The sequence below is a fragment of the Lampetra planeri genome, chromosome 12 (genome assembly GCF_965212315.1).
Source record: "Lampetra planeri chromosome 12, kcLamPlan1.2.h2, whole genome shotgun sequence".
Lineage (NCBI taxonomy): Eukaryota > Metazoa > Chordata > Hyperoartia > Petromyzontiformes > Petromyzontidae > Lampetra > Lampetra planeri.
Genome location: NC_136118.1, coordinates 9,329,508 through 9,352,456, shown reverse-complemented (window position 1 = coordinate 9,352,456; position 22,949 = coordinate 9,329,508). Strand labels below are relative to the sequence as shown.

General features: G+C 46.9%; 1 protein-coding gene across 1 annotated transcript; it reads right to left on the bottom strand.

Moving 5' to 3' along the window:
• Positions 1-547: 547 nt before the first annotated feature.
• KAZALD1 (Kazal type serine peptidase inhibitor domain 1) lies at positions 548-21,646 on the bottom strand. Its single transcript, XM_078599436.1, has 4 exons — positions 20,491-21,646; positions 5,017-5,177; positions 3,582-3,729; positions 548-2,109 (listed from the first exon to the last, which is right to left on the bottom strand). Exons 1-4 carry the CDS (start codon positions 21,056-21,058, stop codon positions 2,024-2,026), a joined length of 963 nt encoding a protein of 320 aa, XP_078455562.1. The 5' UTR covers positions 21,059-21,646; the 3' UTR covers positions 548-2,023.
• Between the last annotated feature and the right edge of the window lie 1,303 nt (positions 21,647-22,949).

Below are 22,949 nucleotides of genomic sequence, written 5' to 3'. Positions count from 1 at the left end.
GAAGACGTGGGAGTATGCACGTTGTACCCCACCACACATGACCTGCCGATCGATTAACTGTGGTGAACCCATGTACTCTACAGAGTGGACAGAGGCAGGGAGATTTAAGAAACTTGCACTATTGTTTTAACTGCCTGCACTGGCAGGCCGAACCGGCAACCTCTGGTTTGCAAGTCCAGTTGTGCTAACCCTTCTCAACTGGATCCTGTAGTTGACACAGATGTGCCAATTCGCTTGGTAAATGTATCTGCAACCATAGGGGCGAGCGCCAGTCTCATGAGCGACACGTTTCCGAGGCCACGTTTTAGGAGAAATCCGAGCTCAACTAATAAAACATTCAACCCATTCCACAACCAAAATGCTCGATAAAAACGGATGACATGCCTCTTGCATTTTTCAAAGTTGTTGCAAAACCACGTTTGCTTTCATTGGGGTGAAGGATGAAGGCCTTCTCGTGACTCGTGGTCCACCCGGTTACGTTGAGAATCACAATGAACGTCAGCAATAAACGGTGAACGTCAATCATCGATTTCCCCGATCAGAAGAGCAGCTTTTGTAAAAAGTTTATTTTGGGGTTTATTGTGCAAACGTTTCAATACATTTGAATGCAATGTCTAGCACCATAAGAAAAACCGATATTTTTTCAAAGCTACAATCTGATCGTCCAGTTTATTGCTTTTAGGTTTGTAAAAATATATGTTAGCGTTAGTGGTCTCACAGTATTTGCGTACACTGGCTACAGTTTCACGGTCCGGAAAAGTATAATGCAGCCAATGTCCTGCATTCGATGATGGGCAAGTGAGCCTATGCGAATGATTCGTGAGACAAATTGATAAGTGGCGAGTGCCGTATCAGCATTATAACAGATTCAATAAGCAAACATATATTGATTCCCATTAATCACACAAAAGCCACCTTGCATGATACACACACAAAATACAAAAAAAATTACTTGGTCTAATATTTCAAGCAATACCCTCGTAGAGAAAAGGATCTTGAGACTCAGTAAGGCTTTCATGGGTAAAGAAAGTTGTGCATGTACATTAGAGCACTACTCAATATGCAACATGGAACATTTAACTTTCAGTTTTTCTCCCCTCTCACCCTCCTCTCAATTTGTTAGTTTTGCTGGAGGAGTCAACTGCTGAGAATGTCGTTCTACTCTTTCCATAGTCACAGGTTTCTCAGGATCCCCTCTGATTCTCTGCGATTATACTCGTCAACGATCACTATGTGTATTGCCTGTAATGCAGTGTTCAACTCCGTTGAGAAATTGTCTTTAAACTTGCTGTGGATTTAGTTTTATAGTCAAATGAATGAAACCAGAGGCGTGGCTTTGAAAAGAACAAACTTGAATTTTGAGTGGCACCATAACAGCCCTTTTTGCCAATCCACTGCTGGATGAAGGCTTCCCCACACTGTGTAAGTTATTTGATCGTACTTGACACTGGTCAGTGCGGGGTGGTGACAGTCGGAGGGGAGCATAGCTGTGGGAGCCGAAAGCAGTACAACAGATGTATCTGTACTTGCCCCGTGCTGCACACAACGTAGCTCCACAGCAGGCCCACAACACCCTGTTTATGCACTGTGATAAGCCACCCAAAAGCGCCAATCAGGCTCACACATGCTTTTAGAAATCTGATAACATCGGGTGCATTCTGGGTGACTTGTGAAATGTATCTCGTAGAGTTACATTCAAGCAAGGCTGATTTGTGTAAGAGCTTCGTAAAGATTATAAATAGTGCATAAAGCAGTTTAAAAGTATTCGAAAATTACATTATTAGAACTTTACAAAATTGTACCCTTATAATGGCCATTTTATGCATTATACTTTATCACTGTAACACACACACACACACTTTTCAAAGGAATTAGAGTGAATAATATTAGGCAGAAATTGTGCCAGACTATTTATAATCGTTGAAGAAGTAATATTTCTTTTTTACTTTTATAATTATAAGCAGCTGGTAAATGCACTCTCTGAACAGTGCCGTACGTGTATCTTTGAGGTATTCTCAAGTATCTAATAATCGTCATCTTCTTCATCATCATAGACTGGGAAATCGAGGACGGATGGATTGTGAAGAATCTCTTCGGCCTCCGGAGAATCTGTGTGCGTGGAGCGAAGGGAAGCCATCAAGAAGGTTTATTAACTTTTGCATTCCATAAAATAATAAATCATTTCAACTCCTTTTGACCTACGTTCTTCAATTAACCAGGTGACAATCCATTTACCGGCCAGGTGCCTCAGCGCTAGAGCGAGCAGCTCGCAGTCAGCAGGTTGCAAGTTCAACTCCCAAGTTGGTAAACACCGTTAGAACACTGTTGGAATTTCCCATAAACACTGAACTCCCATATCCAAACATTTCAACCTGGCTAAACACAGCACATACTGCCACCAAGATGTCTTCAATGAAACAACAAAACTATTGGTCACATGCGTGAATGATATAGTGTTAACATTTCATTTGCATCTAAGTGCAGAACTTAATTATACGTTATGCTTTTTGCTCTATTTACGTAAATATTATTACGTAAATATGAATGTGTTCTTGGGTAACTCTTCATATGCCATTTTAAACATTGTTCACTAGGAAACTGATGAAAAAAAGTAATTCTCAACATGCCCCATGGTGTGAAGTGCAATCTCCAACTCGTATCCTCTCTGGTGATCTGTGAAAAAGAGCTTGAAGGCTCATCAGATTCTTCCAGTACGAATACATATCTCGTTCTGATTCATGTGCCATGAAAAAGGGCCATTGCCCTAAAACGTCACCTGTTATAAATATTTAGTTCCTTTGAAAGCGGCGTTATTGACAAATTTGAGTAAAAAAAAAAATATTATTTGTCTGAGTGCACCACTGCCAATGCAGTATCACCAAATAATGATTAGTTTCATCATGTATTAGGCATGCGCCAATTTACGCTCCGCACACTTCAATCCAAGAATCAATTATCCTTTCTCTTGTTGACACTTTTATAAAAATCGTATTTCTCATCCATCTCATTTGTTTTGCCCAGTTTGATCCAGTTCAGATATCAAACGCAGGTTTCTGGGTTTATAGCGGTGTACGATAACTACTGCATGCCTAACTCATCGCCGTGATTCATCGATGAACAGTAGCGTAACTAGCGAGTGGGCAGGAGGTGCCTTGCCCTCCCCCATCCCCTGGTGGGCAAAGCTACGAGTTGGGGCCCACTTGACAACATCCATGAGGTATGTTTTCAACAGTGTTAAAGAATAGAAACGTATTTAAAACGCGGTAAAAAAAATTGTTATCAAAATGCTTTGATTTACGTTTCATTATTTATCTTAAATTAGAGTAGTAACTTTTGACTTACACAAATTGCGCTAATTAAATATAGGGGCCCCACCTGACCGATTGCCGCAACCCCTGAGCCGATAGTGTAGTTACGCCACTCGTTATACACCTTGGAAGTATCGAGCTTAGGCAATGATTCTACGATTTAAAAAAAAAACATCTGATGAGGTGTTCACAAAACGTTGGCATGGATTCACCACTACATTACCACTTTCGCTGCACTGTGCTGCATGGGTAATGAGGGGGGGGGGGGCACACCTGGGCTAATGATGATAAGACGCGCGGTGGCGTAGGCTTCCCCGAGGCGGTTGCGCGCGTAGCACACGTACACGCCGCTGTCGCTGGGGCGCACATTGTGGATCTGCAGCCAGCCCGTCATCTGGTAGCGCTGGGGGCCTCCCCGCGCCTGCAGCACCGGCCAGGAGCGGGTTTAGGAGCACACACGCAACGCACGCACACCATGCCAAAGCCGAATCTTGGCCGCTAAAAAACTTTGCGATGAGGCAGCCGGGCGGCTCAGGGGTCAGGGGTTTTCTGTGGCCCACGATTAAACTGCGTTGTCAAGTATTATGAGTTGATCATCTCTGCCAACGTTGTTGTAACGTTTGGACCAGCCCCTACTGGACATCTGTGTTAAAATAGCTTCATAGCTCATTGGATTCCTCCTGCAGTATAAATAAATATTCTGATTTTGACTGCACACCCAAAAATCCAACACGTGACATTCGTTTTTTTCCCCCGCTTATTTTGGCGACGCTTCAGTTCTGAGAATAAAAATTATTGATTAGACTGCAATGTGAGAAAACACACCTCCTAGTTCCTAGTGTTTGGATAAAAGGTCATTGGGAGGGATCTCGTTTGAAGGGAAGTACGTGCTTCTGTGCAATCTGTTTCTGCTGACTTTTTCTCGAACACACGGGAGTGATGCGCCGTAACGCAAGACTTCCGAATGGGATCCGTGTCTCGTGACACCGTACCGCGGTGGCGTAGCTATCGAATGTGAAGGTGGATTTACTGCATTCACAGCCCCACAGGCAGGAGGGGCCCACGTGCAGCATATTTTGAGTTTGCGTGTCTCTCTCTTTCTCTCTCCCCATGGTGGCGTGGATTTTCTCGCCGGGTCCTCCCGTTTTTCCCTTCACATTTAGAATAAACATCACGCGTTTGGAGCATTTGGCTGCTGTGAATTTCCACGCAATATGCCACTTGGTTGAGCTTATCATTTGTGGCCAGGTCGCTTGTAATAAAACAAAAATTTTACCCGTAAAAACAAAGTTCATCACTATAAATCCTTTATATGCGTGGCATCAGTTTAATTTTATTATTCATTTCTGTTTTTCTTGAGTAAGAGTTTCATTTTTATCACATTGGTATTATAAATGAAATATGAAATTTTTTTTTTCCTAAAAAGTGCAAAATTTAGGAAAAAAATGTTCACGAAAATAAATTGTCACGCACAACGCGTCTGTGTGCAAAATGTCAGCTCGATTGGATCACGGGAAGTGGGTTAAAAAACGACCGAAAGATGTGCACGGTCGTAAGCGCGCAAGCAAGCAAGCAAGTGAACTTAATATAAAGGATTTAACAACTATATAGCTCAGTGGGCCTTACCCGGTAAAATAAAAAAAAACATCTTAGCTGCAGGGAAGAGATAAGAAATTGGACGTGCGGCCCCACGAGTCGGCCCCTGCACCTGCACGGCGAGGTGAGCGTCGTCGGCCGGGAGGAGCTCGTCCACGCCCTCCTTCCTCCACTCGACGAACGCCATGGGGAAGCCCGACACCTCGCAGCCGAACACCACGTCGCTGCCGCTCACGTTCACGATGTCCTTCGGCGGCATCGCGATCCATGGGGCTGGGACCACGGGTGCGAGCAAAGGTCGAGTTGTCCAAGTTCAAGTTCAGCCACATAAGACGACAGCATCTACCCTTCAATACCAACGCCCAGGGTCCCTGTTGGGAAAGTCCCTAAGCGAGCCCCCTTGCCAGGGGTCCCTTCTGGCCCCAAAGCCCTCCAAGCGAGCCTCCTTCCCAGGAGTCCCTGTAGGGACAGTCCCCAAACGAGTCCCCTTGCCAGAGGTCCCTCCTGGCCCCAAGGCCCCCCAATTGAGCCCCCTTCCTATTCACAAGTCTAGAGCCGTAACGGTCGATGGAATCCAAACACGAGGCCTGTGGGCCAACCCCTCCGCCTGCTCCTCCTCCTCCACTCACGAACTTCTCTAGCTCAATTTCGATTTAAAGCTTTCGTGACTGCAGGGATTCATCTTCTTGGCTCTTTCGGTAAAGTCACGTACAATGGAAATAATAAAATAATAAAAATAAACATAATAAAATAATAAGACAGAGTCAGACTCTGTCTTCTCGACAGACCTGTTCTCCACCTGAGGACGGCTGCTTGCGTTGTGGCCGAAACGTCGTGAGAATTATTTTATTATGTTTTATTTTTATTATTTTATTATTTCCATTCTACGTGACTTTACCGAAAGAACCAAGAAGATGATTCTCTAGCTCAGACAACCTGGTGGGCAGGGGTAACGAGGAGGTGCCACATGCCATCATTTGCCTTCCCGTGTTGTGTAGGTAACAATGCTCATGTTAGTTTATTCTTATTATTTAGATCACTGGTAATATTAATATGTAAGTAATAATGGTAATTCACAGCCGCTGTGTCAATCCTCTGCTGGACGAAGGCATACCCACACCATTTGGATCATGGGGGTTGTTTGACTTGACTTCACCATGCTACTGGTGACTATGGAAAGGTAGGTTTTGATGGGGCATGACAAATTGAGCTCTTTAAACCCTGGCTTAAGGGGTTCGTGCAATTGTCAGATGAGAAAGAAACACACTCAGAATCCTGGCTGCACGCGCCACGCTACCAAGTTGATGAAAACAATGCTCTCGTTTGCAGAACGTATGATAATCTCAGGCCAGATGTGAGTGATTATATAAAATACCATTTGTGTACGGGATAGTGCTTGGATTGGAAACCACCGTGCATATAAGTGTAATAAGATTACGTGGCGCTAATATGTGAGCAGCAGAGGAGAGTCTGTTGGACTGTACTCCTACGCTCCCGCATCTAAGCTTGCCGGCCTTCACCAACACGCAATGACCAGTACGGTGAAGTACGGGAACATAATCCCCAAGGTCAGCATGGCATGGAGAGGCCCTCATCCAGCACTGTATTGACAGAAGGGGGCTGCACATGTACCTGCGTTTGGGTTCGAGTTTCGAGCTTAATTCAGTGGTGCTCAGCTTTAAGAACGTAAGGAAAAAAAACAAGGTGCCAGAGACTGAGTGAAACACGCAATCTCTCGCACAGCTGGAAAACACCTTATGTTTGGGCGGCTGGGGGGGGGGGGCTAGTGGCTGGTGGGCAACAGAGGTGCATTGATATAATCCCTGCGATGCTTCATTGCAGGGCTGCTCGTGGCCTGGAACTGTCACTCTGCTCTCAGCAGGCGGTTTATGGTGATGGAAGAGCAGCTCCGCTCTATAAATTATGCTGGTGGCACAATTGTGAAATATGAAACCTCTGTGCCCAAACAAAGCATCCAATACTGAATTGTGCGGTGTCCCTGGTGAGAGAGGTGCAGGTTATTGGTAGGAGACGTTGAGGTTACTGGCAAGAAAGTTTGAGGTTACTGGCGGGAGCGGTCGAGGTTACTGGAATCCAGTGAAGACTGCACAACGGCTTCGAGGCTTTCGCCCCCACAATCCTGTCACTTGCTCTCTGAAGTGTCCTCAGGTTGTACCAAGTATTATTCACCGTGAAGTCTGACGTTTCGCTCCACACGCTGGAAGCTTCTTCAGGAGTTATACAGCACAAACAAAAACCTACACGGTAGTATCACGTCAACTATTTCAACAGGAAAGTCTGAGTTTCCACCACACTTGTTCATCAGGATTATGTTTTTACCAATTCCTTTAATATTTTTTTTACAGACTTGACCTCGGCATAATTTACTTAGGGCATTCTTAATCCCATTTAGCCGCCTTATAACATGGCTCTGAAAACAAAGCAAAGATTCGCATTTAATCAGCCACCTGAACATCTGAAAACGTTGTTTTGCTAATGCGGCGCAACTTCCCACGCAGCAATCGTCTCCCCCTCGATTCGTTGTTGAAGTGCCGTGCGAACGTGACTCGTGATTCATGGCGCTGCGTAGATTGCACCGGCAGTATAACACCTCGGATTCGCTGGTAGAGTTTGACCCCGCCAGAGGCAGATGAACGATATCTGTGTAGTCAAGAGTCTTACTGTCTTCTTGCTTGTTTCGGTAAAGTCACGTAGAAGGGAAGTAATAAAATAATAAAAATTAAACATAATAAAATAATTCTCACGACGTTTCGGCCACAACGCAAGCAGCCGTCCTCAGGTGAAGACCAGGTCTGTCGGGGCGCTGTCTTCAGACGCTGTCTCCCCGACAGACCTGGTCTTCACCTGAGGACGGCTGCTTGCGTTGTGGCCGAAACGTCGTGAGAATTATTTTATTATGTTTTATTTTTATTATTTTATTATTTCCCTTCTACGTGACTTTACCGAAACAAGCAAGAAGATGAATCCCTGCAGTCACGAAAGCTTTAAATCGAGAGTCTTACTGCTTCCCGTGGTGTGCACTTCGCTCTCAACCTGACGCACCAAGTTCAATTTCCGTAGCGAATGATACCACCCACACGCCCCCCCCCCCCTCACCGCCCACCACATCAACAACCGACATGGCTGGGGAGGACTTCATCCAGCAGCGGATTGAGTTATTCTTCTTATTATTATTGTTTATCAACAGGAGCTCGTGTGTGACCCCATCCCTTGGAATGCGCCCAATCCCATCAGCTAAGCCGTGGTGCGCCTGGATACTTATTGGATGGGTGACCACCATGAAAATCAGGCGCTATAACCTGCAGGGCTACGTTATAGACAACAGAGGGCATTGCAACAACATCCATTGTTGTACTGTACATCTATTCCCCCACCCCCATGTCTATGTTCCGCACCTTCAATGGCGCATTGACCAGCGTGGTAAAATATGGTCAAATTAACTAGCATGAAACGTTTGGCGTGCTGAGGCCCTCATCCAGCGGTGGATTGGAAAAAAACACTGTCCATGTACCAATCTTCAGATCGAGCAGTTGGAGTGCATCGGGATGTTCAACTAACGGTCATGGGTAAAGCAGGACTTTACAAGATTACCGGGGACTGACACAACACAGGTCTGAGCCAAATCCAGGGTCAAGAGGTCATGGAAGGCATGTGGCTGGCCGGCTTCCCGCCTGGGCACTTATAGCCCAGGCGGTGAATAGGACGGGGGGCTAATCAGCGAACAGCTCAGAAACCGTGTTTATCAGCCAAACAAATTCCCTGCTTTATTGCCTTCGACCACACAAGGTCACGGTAAGCACGACGACGTCTGAAGTTGTAATCCAACGCAGGCGGCAATTGAGTCGAGAATAACGTCATTGGAGCGCTGCAAGTGTCATTTTGAAATTGCGAATGCCAACTTTGTATTACGTTATTTCAATAAATCTTCACAATAATTCAGGCAGTTTTACAGTCACGAATCTTAAACGCAATGTTTAGCTACTGACTGAGCTGCGGGGTAGAATTCTGCAGTGGATATATCGATATATTTTTTATGACCGATTTGCTTGTACAACGTAGTCTCTTCTAAGTCAGCCTAAATTTACACCCCAATGGTGCCATATCCCTGATCATGCTCACCAGCCATGCTCTATAGTCTATCCACTGCTGGATGAAAGCCTCCCCCGTAGCCGTCGTCGTCTCTGACAGTCTCGCGATGCAACAGTCCATCTGTAACGAGCTGATGAGATCGGTCGCATCTGCGGTGTACGTGCCCTCGTGTTTGTGTCTTCCCTCCTTCGGCTGCCACTGTCATTAGTCTCAGCCACCGACCATCGTCGTCACTTCCTGTGACGTTCCCCGCCCAAGCTGACCTCCTTTTCTTAACAGTCAAAATGTATGTCAATAGCTTTCGTATGTTCTCTGATCTGTGCGTTCCTCCCCCGGTCTCTTCCTCTCCCCGGTGTGGGATACAATTGCATCATTCCATGAGTGCGTGCCAAATGGGGCATGTAAGAGATTCATCAATTCATGTAGTCATCTTCTTGGTTCTTTCGGTAAAGTCACGTAGAAGGAAAATAATAAAATAATAAAAATAAAACATAATAAAATTATTCTCACGACGTTTCGGCCACAACGCAAGCAGCCATCTTCAGGTGGAGAACAGATCTCTGCCTTCTCGACAGACCTGTTCTCCACCTGAAGACGGCTGCTTGCGTTGTGGCCGAAACGTCGTGAGAATTATTTTATTATGTTTTATGATAATTATTTTATTATGTTTTATTTCTATTATTTTATTATTTTCCTTCTACGTGACTTTACCGAAAGAACCAAGAAGATTAATCCCTGCAGTCACGAAAGCTTTAAATCATGTAGTCAAATCGATGGATTCACTCAAGATACATGCATAACATTGCGTGCACGAAAATATTTTTTTTCGTTTCACATGCAATGTATGCGAGCATTTCACGTAAACTCTGCAACCACTAGAGGCACTGCATTCACGAATAATGGCAAAAAATGATAAATTCTTCATTCGAATCACTCACACTACTTTTGGCAATTCATTACATCGTTATGGTGGGGCTCCATTCATCATCTACAGCAGCAGCCAAGCTCTATCTACTGCTGGATGAAGGACTTTCCAAGCTGTCACCCGTCACTAATGGCTTCGCGATGCATTGTTACCCTGCTGCATATCGCGAGTAGACACGCATCATCACCGCCGCAGCCACTCGCACGTGTAATGCAGGAAAGAGCCATCCGACTGGGAAATGGAAACTCATTGCGAAAATTCCTTCCACAGGTGGCAATAAATCTCCTGCAATAGCTCGTTATTTCTCACCGCTATTCCTCTATGGCACAGCAGCTTCCCATAGACATTGCACGAGGAATGCATCCATTTGCCCAGTTATAAGTTGAGCAGGTGGGATATTTAAGTACAATAATTCGTGTTATTTTCACTGTCACTTGTAAGCATATCTTACCATTTCGGGCCAACTGGCCTTCTTCAGGAAATATTGAGGATTACACAGGGCCTTAAATATACTGGAGAGGGTTTGGTGATCAGTGATATCAGATGATGCACTTACTGAGGTGCAATTGTGTTTTGAATGCATTGCAGGAGTTAATTAATATAGGTCGTGCTAAGTAGATTTCACAAGCAGTTGATGAGGTCAGCCTTCAGTTAGGCGTATTTCTAATTACTGTATTAAAACTTCCAGTAAAACAACCACCACAACCATGCGTATGGGAAGGGCTGTTAAGGTTAATGCCAGTCTTCTTCTCTCTTTCGTACGGCTGATGCAGATGCAGAGCAACAGCTACAATTTCACATTCACGTGATCAAGCCAGACAACCGCGTCAAGAGCAGCGTCATTCCATGAGCGCGTGCCAAATGGGGCATGTAAGAGATGCATCAATTCATGTATTCATATCGATGGATTCACTCAAGATACATGCGTTACATTGCGTGCAAGAAAATAGTGTAAGCGCTGCGATGTCGCCTTCGTATCTGTGGATTGGAGCATTGCGTCGTTAAATGTTGTTACGGTCTGTTCTGGATGACCACAGTCGCACACTGGAGAGTTTTTCATTTTCCATTTGTGCATCAGGTGTTTGCATCTGCCATGGTTTGTGCAGTGGATGCGGTTTAGGGTTGACCATGAGCTTCGTGGAAGATCACAACCAGGGATCTTCTGCGTTGGGTCTTTCACAAAGTGTTTGCTTGTGAGTTCTTTTGAACTCCATTCAGCTTTCAAGCTTAATTGGGGTTGAATATGACATTGTTTAAGGTTAAGCACGTGGGTCAAAAGGGGCTCTGGGTGACTTGAAACGATGATGAGGGACGTTATTGAGGCGACATGCATTCATGGAGTGCCTCTGAGAGAACGTCCACCGCAGATACGAACCGAATTAATCGTCTCGTGTGCGCGCGTACCAGATGGACTGCTGCTTCGCAAGACTGTCAGAGACAGCGACGGTTTGGGGGAGGCCTTCATCCAGCAGTAGACAGAGCATGGATGGTGATCACGACGACGATGATAATGACGTGCATTTAGCAGGTAAATAAGAACCACGGGTAAAAAAGGAATGTGGAGTTTGAAAAAAGTATAATTGTAAAGTTAGCAAATGATGCGGCTCGCTCCAGCTCATTCAATTTGTATATTACAGTGTCCATTCAAGAGTATTGAGATGCAGTCGTATTGAGATACTGCTGGTAATAAAAATGTATAATAGTGGTGTAAAATTTGTACATGAACTCCCTAACAGAGTAAGTAACTATTTACAAAATGAGGTAGCATTAGGCACAGGCTTCATGTCTTCTGCAGGATGTCACATATGATGCTACTCAACTTTGCAGATGAATGTGGAGTTATTCAACTTAAGCATGCAATCGTTAATTATATTTAGCCCATTATGTGGTTTGTGGGTCAGTTTAGAGTCAGTAGTGATCACGTAACGATTCTCTTGAGGCTGTGTGCTTCACTGCCCTCTAAACTTGAGTTGTATGCAGTCAGATGAAAACTATAACTCATCACATGTATTTAAGAGGTCACACGTGACCTATGAACTCCATTAGAGCCGGTGAAACACGAGGGTGGCTGGAGGAGAACGTAACTTTTCTCAGGCCCCTGGATATTGAAAATTATTTTCTTAGCCCAAAACAACAACAAAAAACTTTCAGACAAAAAGCCCCACTACTCAGTCTTGCGAATAGCTGGCAGGCCAGTGCGGCGAGCTTAGAATACGTCCAGTAGCTGGGAGAGAACCACACAATCGAGTATGACAGACATCAGCCGGCGGGCCTTGGACTAGTCTCCGGCAGGCCTTTTGCCATCTGCCTCGCGTTAACGTGCGAGTCCGTCACGCCAGGTGCCATCGCTTAGAGCGAGTCCCACGTGTAATCGCGACCGATACGGCGCCTGCCAAGGGGCCACACCTGGCCAGGGGAATTCGGACAACCCCACGAGACACCAAAGGGGCACAAACCTAAAAATCACATTTCCGGCCGGGGGGACCGAGTTCACGTTAGCATCGGTCAAGATATTTTAAGTCAGCTGATTGTTTCTAGATTTGAAGCTTTCGTGACTGCAAGGATTCATACTCTTACGTAGCTACGTGACTTTACCGAAAGAACTAAGAGTATCAGCTGATTGTGCCATCAGCTCGTGAAAATTGTCACCAAGCCACAGTGGTGGCGTTCCTACGATCGTTTCGGTGTCAGGGCATCCAATGTCACCCGCCACCGCAAATGGCGTACATGACATGCAAAGGAGGTGGCAGTTTTATTTTCACTTTTTTCCCCTGCTCAGAGAAAAATCCTTCCAGCTGCCCGCGAGCGAGCGCTTTTTGTGCGCAGTGTCTGGGAGGGAGAGAGGCAGCCTTACTCCGGTTTCTCAAAGAAGAAGTGGTGGGGTACAAACGGTTGCTGTAACAGAAAATCAGTGGATGCTCCGCTGTTTTCCTCGCCCAGAATTCCTTTCACTCTTGAAGTATTAACTCTTGAGTGCTTTACTCTGATGTGAGCCGGGAGGGTTGCTCAACAAGCAGTAGGCAGGCGTTACCGTTACATCTCTCACACACAGAAGCACAGGGCATTTGTATGTGCATCACGTGACAGCTATGATACTACGAATACTACTACAAGTATGAGTAACGCTACTACTACCTGCACGAAGGTGTTCGTGGTTGCGCTGTACAGTTCCCCCGATGTGTTTTCAGGTTGTACCACGTGCCGTTAGGCGTGATGTCCGAGATTTCGCTCCACTTGCTGGGAGCTTTATCAGGAACAGAATTGAGCAGCTCACGCTGTTGTATAATCGAGGGATAAAGTAATGCCGGTGTTGCACTTGAGTCACGGCTACACAGCGCTGGCTGCCGATGCTGGAAGTCAGGACTTCAGTACACGTAGCAAGGGCCTAGCTGTGTACCCAGCATCAAGGAACTGCTGATATGTTTAACACATTTATTCATTACTGAGCATCTGGTGCAGCACAGGTCAAGAGTAATTAAACTAATAAATTCACACTAATGTTGCGAAACTCCCTGTCGAGGTGCCATAACCTGCCTTACCAAGAGAAGGCGGTACAGGCGGTGTGGACATAGCTCCATTTGTTCAAACTGTATGGGATACAGTGTTGCCCCCTTACACGTGTGGCTTTTCTCCAGGTGTTCCGGCTTGCGCCCACATTGTTGGAGTTGGCTAAACATCCCCATTTAGGGCCACAGAGGTTGGGCAATAGTTGGTAGCACCGGCTCTGGCGCTACCAACAACAACTGTGCAACTACTAAACATTGTTTGTTTTGTGTGTATTTACAGTAGTTACGGGTTCCAGTTGAACAGCTCGTGGAAAGATATCAGTGAATGGATTTTGTTTTCTTTTCTTTTATACGAATAGAGAGCGCCTTGCCTTAAGACGCTTAGCATAAAAAAACTGACAAAATAGAATGATTTAGATCACAGGGGCGTGCAAAGGATGAGGAACGCGTGACCTCAATAGAGGGGTGCTGAGGGGTCACCAAAGGGGTAAGGTAGGGGAAGGGGTGGAGGGACGAGGGAAGGGAAGAGAATGGGCAACAGGAAAGAGGCGGGAATTATGTAAATGACGGTGCATTGTGTGAAGAAAGCAAAAGAAACTGGAACTTTCTTGCTCGCTTCTCACTTTCGTGTGCACGCTGAGAATCGCCCCGACCTAGGCAGGGTCACCGCACGCTTGCGGGACCCGTCCCGCGTCAGTGCGAGTTGGGCTCCTCGTCGTTCGCAAACTGGAGAAGAAGCCGGCGCCGCCCGAAATACCCTCGGCCGCGTTCCAACCCCGGCCTTTACGCGGAGAAACCCGCGGCCCGTGAGGCTCTCTGCTGTGAGACGAACGCTTTTCTTGAAGAGCCTTTAAAGTGAACGTGACGAGGCCACGAAGACTGCATCCGCAAACCACACGCTCGCTGGCAGCGGTGATCCGTCAAGTGCTTTGAATGGGACGCGCGTTACGAACCCATCGCTGAACGAGAACAGACAAACACAAATTCTTTCCCAAAACACCCCCTTGACTGGGACGTATTTGTCTCGACTCGAGGGTCTGTAATCTTAGTTATTTCGGTAAAGTCACGTAGGTAAAACAATTGAAATTAAAATTAATAAAAAATAAAATAATAATTTTAATTTCATTTTTTTACCTACGTGACTTTACCGAAAGAACTAAGAGTATGAATCATTGCAGTCACGAAAGCTTCAAATCGAGGGTCTGTTGCCACGGCACACTTTTCTACACCGTAGGCCGTGCTTTAGAAGGTACTAGTCAAACCCTAACCTACAAATACGGTGGTTCGTTATCCACTGGCGATGGGTATAAGCTTACTGTTTATGTTAAATATCCAGGTAGAGTGCATACACGTGCGCATGAGCGCACATAAATTAAACGCAAACGCAACATTCGCGCGCGGATCGTGTTGCCTGCTTTTTTTTTAAACGCCCGTTTGATTGATACCCTTGTTTGAGCTGGAATTTCCTTTCATTTTTCTGCGGACTTTTACTCGAGCCGTCCGCTGTGTTGGGGGAGCGCCTGTCACAATATTGCCCCACAAGCACTTCTCCATCGCAGTGTTTAACCCCCCCCCCCCAAAAAAAAATGAGCGTACATTTTTTATTTGGTTTCGTTTCTTTGAAAACGTCACAATTTACGCCTCTGTACCATCGACGGTCAAAAGCCACCCCCTCCACCCCCTGGTGAACTAAACGTGCACAAAAAATATATCGATTCTATTTCGACGACCGCTACACACACCTTGGCGTGGTTCATGTGTAATACATTGTTAGAAGCCCGTGTGTAATTGGATACTATGTGAGCTCGAAGGCACCTGCAGTGTTTAAATCAACAACTGGGCTGAATTCATAACTATTTCATGAATACTATGTTAATGCTATTTATTTAGCCTGTCGTAATCTTAAGACTTACATAGGTCTATAATCAAGGTGTTTGGGTTTGGATCGCGTAAATATAAATGTGTCGTTTAACCCGCCACCACCCGACACAGCCAATTAGCAAGGATTGTCGCATAAGCAAAACGTGCCAATTAGCTACTAGTTCAGCAAACCGGTGTGTTGGAGGGTTAAACCCACAGCATTTACAATTCGAGTACGATGTTTCGCCAGTGATAAAAAAAACAATTGTTGGATAATATTGGTCACAAAAGCCTACGTGTTAAACTATATAACGGGTATACGTGTTAGGATCGTTGACCCATTCTAATGCACGTTGTGTTTAGCATGTGTAGTGACGCAAATGAAGTCACTATAGTGGTTAGCGCCAGCTACTGTCATAAGAGTGGAATTGCAAGTCTTGAGCTTCTCTCTGCCACGGACAGCCATGGCATGGAAGCAGGCCCTAGAGGGCATGGTTCGGAGAAATATCAAAAGAGAGGCATGTGAGGACATGACAGTCTGGGTGACCCCGAGAGGGCACGTGACTGGCGCAAGGTAGCCAGAGGGGTCAAAGGGGACTCGAGGGACACGTCATGCTCGGACGAGAACCTTCTGGTGAGTTCCAGAACAGGGGCGTGGCCAAAGGCGGAGCGAGGCCACGCTCGGCAGCACAGAGCACAGGTCCCGAGAGCAATCACGGCTGTCTCTTGGAATCAACCCGCCGGGCTACGTCTCGTCGGTCTTCGGTCGTCACGTTCGGCATCGTGGGTCAGGCAGTACGTTCCTGTCTGATCCGGTTATGTAGTTACATTGTTGAGGTCTAGTTAACTAAGCGTGTGTTATGCATCTTCTTGGTTCTTTCGGTAAAGTCACGTAGAAGGGAAATAATAAAATAATAAAAATAAAACATAACAAAATAATTCTCAGAATTATTCTCAGAATTATTTTATTGGCATTATTTTATTATTTCCCTTCTACGTGACTGAGAATTATTTTATTATGTTTTATTTTTATTATTTTATTATTTCCCTTCTACGTGACTTTACCGAAAGAACCAAGAAGATGAATCCCTGCAGTCACGAAAGCTTTAAATCGAAATGTGCTATGCAGTTACCCTGTTGGGGTGTTATAATAAACGTGTTGCCTCCCAGTTCAAGTGTGTGCCTCCGTGGAATCCACTACACATGTACTAAAGGAAAACGGCACAAACGGGTGCACAAGTCCACTTGCCGTACTGCCACACATTTCTGGCCACCTCTCAACCCGTTTGGGAGTGTGTCAATGATTTCACTTGATCTATCAAAATGGATCTGATGTCGATCAAAAACCAGCAGCGTTAACTTGACGTTTTTTTTATTTTACGGCCAGGAGTAGTTTTGCCGTTCGTAAGTTCAACTTGTAACACGCGCAGTGTTGGCTTACTCTTGAAGACAGAGAAACGGGTCGGAGGTGCGATGGATCGCTGACGAGTGGACAATGCAAGCATGTAGCCGGTGCCAACAATTGCCCAAACCTCTGCGGTCCCCCATGTATTTGGATGTTTGCAGCCAATTCATGAGTGTTAACATGCCGGAGAAGAATCGAGCACCCAGAGAAAATCCACGTGTCAGAAGAGGCAACACTCTATCCCGTACAGACGGAACAGGTGGAGGCCACGTTCGGTGTAACGCTTTCTCAACTTTTTTCTATACCAGGTAAGGCCCACTGAGCTATATAGCTCTTTTTCGGAAGCGACCTGGCCACAAATGATAGCTCAACGAAGTTGGCTTATTATGCGGAAATTTATAGCACGTTGATTATAAACGTGGAGGGCAAAACCGAAGTACCCGGATAAAAATCCACGCGACCACGGGGAGACCGTGTAAACTCCAAATATACAGCAGGCCTCAGGCTCGGGATTAGAGGTCGCAAACGGGTTTTGATTCCTTACCCGTACCCGTACCCGGCCGCACCAGGGTCGCAAATGGGTACCCGTACCCGGCTGGGTACGGGTAACCGTTCCCTACCCGTACCCTACCCGAAATGAGTGACAAACGGTTACTCACCAGTGACTCACGGCCTACCCGTACCTGGCCGCACCAGGGTAGCCGGGTATCGGGTAGGGTACGGGTATCGGGTACCCGGTTGCGACCTCTGCTCGGGATTGAGCCCACGACCTCCTGTATACCAGGCGAGGTAGTTAACATTTCGACACCACGGCGCCCCATTCTCCTGGCGAGCCAGGACACGGCACCTCGGCGCCCACGGGAAGGAAGTTTCACAACAGCTGCTTGATCCACCGACCCTCGCTACCCTCCACAGTGCTGGATTACAGGCCACGTGCTTGGCCCCACACCACCTGAGGAACAGCAACCACTCGATATTCCCCATCTCAGCGGGCGGTGCTCCCCGGGTCCTCCGATGTTTAACCCTCCACATTTAGAAACGTGCCTTTCGACCATTCAGATGATGTTGCCGCTATAAATCTTTAAATAATGGGCTACTTTATCTTCTTGGTTCTTTCGGTGAAGTCACGTAGAATGGAAATAATAAAATAATAAGATAAAACATAATAAAATAATTCTCACGACGTTTCGGCCACAACGCAAGTAGCCGTCCTCAGGTGAAGACCAGGTCTGTCGGGGAGACAGCGTCTGAATGACCTGGTCTTCACCTGAGGACGGCTACTTGCGTTGTGGCCGAAACGTCGTGAGAATTATTTTATTATGTTTTATTTTATTATTTTATTATTTCCATTCTACGTGACTTCACCGAAAGAACCAAGAAGATGAATCCCTGCAGTCACGAAAGCTTTAAATCGAAAAATTGGCTACTTTGTTGAGCAATCATTTGTGACCAGGTCGCTTGTGAAAAGTAAGTTAATATCTCAGTGGGCTTTGTATGGTTGGATGGGGATGGTTGAGTGTTGTATTTGGATGTGTTTGCGTGATTTGTTTTCCAATTCTTGTACTTTGTTTGTTGTTGTTGTAACGTTCTAACCCGCCCGGACTGACATCTGTGAAAAGGAGCTTGAGAGCTCATCGGGTTTCTCCAGTGTAAATAAATACTCTGATTCTGATCATCAGCCATGGCGGGATGGCAAGATAATGTTGATTATGATGGTGGTGGGACCTTGGTGGGATTTTAACTCATAATCTCATGATTGGGAACCCTTCTGCTTTATCAACTGAGCAACGTTCTACCCAGCACATGTCAACATGTTAATGATGACAGCATCGTATAGTGATAAGAAATCAGATCTTGTGCAAGTGCTCGATGGATTATTACACTGCAAGATTGTGAGAGGTGGTTATGTGAATTGATCATTACTGACACTGATAATAGTCATACGATGTATCCACAACATGTGTGTGTATACATATAACAAGTACACTTACTATAACTGCATCGATCCTCTGCATTGCACTGCGCACAGCACGTGTTTTAAATCCATCCCAGTCACAATTTGTGAAACTTCCCATTCGCATGAAAAAATTACGCAATCGACAAGCGTGCCGTGACATGTGGAGCAGAAATATGGACGATGGCGAATAACGCGCAACACAAGCTGAAAAGTGCACAAATCTGCGGCCGTCTGGAATCCTCTTCCTTCTGATATTAGGAAGCCACTACAGCTGTGCACTTTTAAATCATCTAGATTGACAAACGAGTAGATCGACCATGGCTATGAATGTGATGAGACGCACACGATATCTAGGAAATATTCATCTGCCAGTGCTGGTCTTGGCCATTAAATACCACGCTCAAAACCTCAAGCAGCAACTGCACGTTTCTAATAAGATAATTGACGTTTGAACAATCCATAAAACTCCCAGATTTACAAACGCTCAGCAGTGTAGCTGTTATGATGCGCAGGAAGCATCCACAGCAGTGGTACCATCTGGGCGACTGCGTTGTCTGTGCCACGTGATATGGCCGAGCCGTGCAGGTGAACCACCAATCGGAGCTCGGACTCATTATCTGTGACCCTGGTCACCACCTGTCAATCACGTGCTCTGAAGACGGAATTGTCTCACAAACTGCATTCGTTCCAGCCTGTATATGTCGTAACATTGTTATCGAGCGACTGGGATAGCTTACTCAGTCAAGCCACTGTGCTCATGAGTTCAGGCCCGGACTGGGGTCAATGACATCAGAATGCCTCCGTCGTAAGTGAACGTGTTAAATATATTCTGGGGCCCGCCATAGGAACGTGGAATTCTCAATATTGGATTTGAATAAACAATAGAAAATCCTTAATTGGCACATGGGACACTTTATATATGTATTTGTTTTTTTTATTATATATGTAGTCCAGTCACCATGTCTCCCATTTCTCCATTGAAAATAAGACCGTTGTCACAAATGGGCTCTTAGGTGCTAAAAATGTGAAGTATTCATCCATCAACATCATCACGACTAGGGCGCATCGGTATCATCACCATGTCTAGGGCTCCTCTATATCATCATCACCATGTCTAGGGCTCAGCAGTACCTCCAGCATCATCATAATGTCTAGGGCCCATCACCAGCATCATCATAATGTCTAGGGCTCATGAGTATCCTCATCATAACGTCTCGGGCTCCTTCGCATCATCACCACCACCCCGCTCGCTGCCGACCCCGGGCCACGTGTGAGCACACACACACAGTGCTGTCACCTGTCTCGCAGGGCCCCGTGTGAACACACACACACAGTACTGTTACCTGTCTCGCAGGGCCCCGTGTGAACACACACACACACACACACAGTGCTGTCACCTGTTTCGCAGGGCCACGTGTGAACACACACACACACACAGTGCTGTCACCTGTCTCGCAGGGCCACGTGTGAACACACACAAACAGTGATGTCACCTCTCTCGCAGGCCCACGTGTGAGCACACACACACAGTGCTGTCACCTGTCTCGCAGGGCCACGTGTGAACACACACACAGTGCTGTTACCTGTCTCGCAGGGCCACGTGTGAGCACACACACACACACAGTGCTGTCACCTGTCTCGCAGGGCCCCGTGTGAACACACACACACACAGTGCTGTCACCTGTCTCGCAGGGCCACGTGTGAACACACACACACAGTGCTGTCACCTCTCTCGCAGGGCCACGTGTGAGCACACACACACACACAGTGATGTCACCTGTCTCGCAGGGCCACGTGTGAGCACACACACACAGTGCTGTCACCTGTCTCGCAGGGCCCCTCGTGCGCCACGCTCAAGTTCCGAGCCTGTGCGCCGAGTCTGTGCGCTGCCTCGGACAGCCTGCACACGTTGGGGTACGTGCTGCCGTCGGTGCCGCACAGCGTCTGCTCCGACACGCACACGCACTGCGGCTCGGGTATGCCGTACTCGCCGTCGCCGCCGTCGCCTCCGCCTCCTCCTCCTCGCTCGGCACCGTCCGCGGCATCCCCTCCGTCGAGCACGCAGGAGAGGTGGTCCCCGCAGCGACCGTAGAAGTGCGCCGTCTCGTCCAGGTCGCAGATCTGCCCCTCCGCGTTGGCGCACTCGCTGCAACAGTCGCAGTGGTCGGGCACGGTGCCGGCCGGGCAGCCGGCAGGCAGCGGGCACAGCTCCGGGTCGCAGTCGCCGCAGCCTTCGCCCTCCGCCAAGAGTCGGAGCCAGCCGCGGTGCGCGAAGCCGCGGGGTACTCCTCGGCTCTCCGGAGCTCCGAGGCACGGCGCGGCGATCATCAGCAGCGGCAGCAGCAGCAGCATCGTTACCGTCAGACGTAGCGGCGTCAACGGCGGCATCATTGACGGGGCCAAAGAGGCTCTCGGCACCTTCGTAGCTGCCGGCGAAGCTTGCTCGGTTGGGACCTGTGCTCTCTTACCTGCACACACCTTTAGAGCCTGCTCACACCTGTCCGGCACACCTGTACCAAGGTCGTCTGCGACGCCTGTAATACGATGTTGTTATCGCTGTTGCTGCTGCTGTTGTTGTTGTTATCGCTGCTGTTGTTGTTGTTCGCTGGGGGGGAGAGGGCTGCGCGTATCCGAAGCGGCTGTTTCACGAACAAATGACGTCGCTCCGTCGGACTTTTAGCTGCGGTGCTCGCCGCGTTGTTGCGACATCAGCAAGAGGAACGGCTGCCGATCTCGGCGTGCTTTGCGGACAATCCCAGATCCGACCGGTGTCAATAATAACCCAACAGCGTTCATCAAAAAAGTAGCTTCGGCACTCGGCTGGCTGTGTCCTCGATCTGCGTGCGCGCCCTCCCCCCTCACCCCACCCGCCGGAACGCCCTCGCAGCCTGCCTGGTCCCCGGCACGCGGCTGCGCTGGTGACTCTTCAGCGGAGGAGAGCGACGAGCGGTGATCGGAGCGAACGCTTAAATAATTAATAAAATACAAAGCAATTTGCAAGGGGTGGAAGGTCCCTCCTTCTCTCCCCCTGCCTCCCTGCTCTCCTCTCCCCCTCTCTCCCCTCCCCTCTCTCCTTCTCTCTCCAGCTCTCGGTGTTCAGTGTTGGAATTCGCGAGCGAGCGAAGAGAGAGCGAGAGAAAGAGAGAGCCCACTCGTTCCCGAAGCGCTGTAAGAATGAATTATGAATATTGTGTTTTGTTTCTTTTCTCGGCGCGGCTCAATGTCGTCAATAGCAGGGACTGGGGGTGCCACGTGCCGCCCAGAGAGGGGTGGCGCTTAACAGATTGTTTTTTATCTTCTTGGTTCTTTCGGTAAAGTCACGTAGAAGGGAAATAATAAAATAAAAAAAAATAAAACATGATAAAATAATTCTCATTATTCTTTCGGTAAAGTCACGTAGGGGAAAATATAACAATAATAATAAAATAATTCTCATTATGTTTTATTTTTATTATTTTATTATTTCCCTTCTACGTGACTTTACCGAAAGAACCAAGAAGATGAATCCCTGCAGTCACGAACGCTTTAAATCGAGATTGTTTTTAGTTTTCCGCGTTTGCGGTTAATTCCGTTTTTGCGTGGCCACGGGACGGGCCAAATGAAGTTGCGCGTGCTTATTTATTTTTCGGTAAAAAAAAAAGATCCACGTATAAAACTTGCTTTAAATGTGTTAAACATTTACAAGCGAGCGGTGCGAGCGTTAATAACTCAACTGGGTTGGTGTATATCCGTGCCAATGGCTGGCCGGGTTTGCGTCGTAAGAATCGGCACGCGTTCATCAAACACAACAAGATGTGATTTTATTTGGGAACCCGTTGAAAGAGAAAGTTTCCATTTCTGGAAATCTACAATGAGCCCTACATTTCACGTTGGAGTTATACACTTGTAGACTATAGTCTATATATATGTGTCAGGACCGGAGAGGTCGCGCAGTAGCTATATCTAGAGTTCGATTCCTGACTGTGTTTTAAGAGCCAGCGGCGAGTGTAATCTGCGACCCACCACCCTGACCCAGCCCTTCCCGAACCCGTACTGAGCAGCGTGGTGAAGTATGGTCAACCGTGGCGTGGGGAGGCCTTTTTCCAGCAGTGGGTAGACAAAGGGCTGTAGAAACCACGAGCTTTATAAAACATTTACAGGCAGATTTTTTTTTGCTAATTCTGGCCAACTTTACTCCAAAATAATTCGCAAGCTTTCACTCAATGCAACGCAACCTTGGCTTTATTTCCTAATCAGCTGAAACGAAAGTTTCCATTCTATAATGAGCACTGTGAGTTCGTAG

What these genes read in the sequence shown, in the direction of transcription:
- KAZALD1 (XM_078599436.1), bottom strand. Translation starts at nt 21,058, where the DNA reads ATGATGCCGCCGTTGACGCCGCTACGTCTGACGGTAACGATGCTGCTG. An exon ending in CGAGGGGCCCTGCGAGACAG is followed by an intron (nt 5,178 to 20,490) that starts GTGACAGCACTG and finishes CCGTGGTCCCAG; the next exon opens with CCCCATGGATCGCGATGCCG. An exon ending in ACGCTCACCTCGCCGTGCAG is followed by an intron (nt 3,730 to 5,016) that starts GTGCAGGGGCCG and finishes CCGGTGCTGCAG; the next exon opens with GCGCGGGGAGGCCCCCAGCG.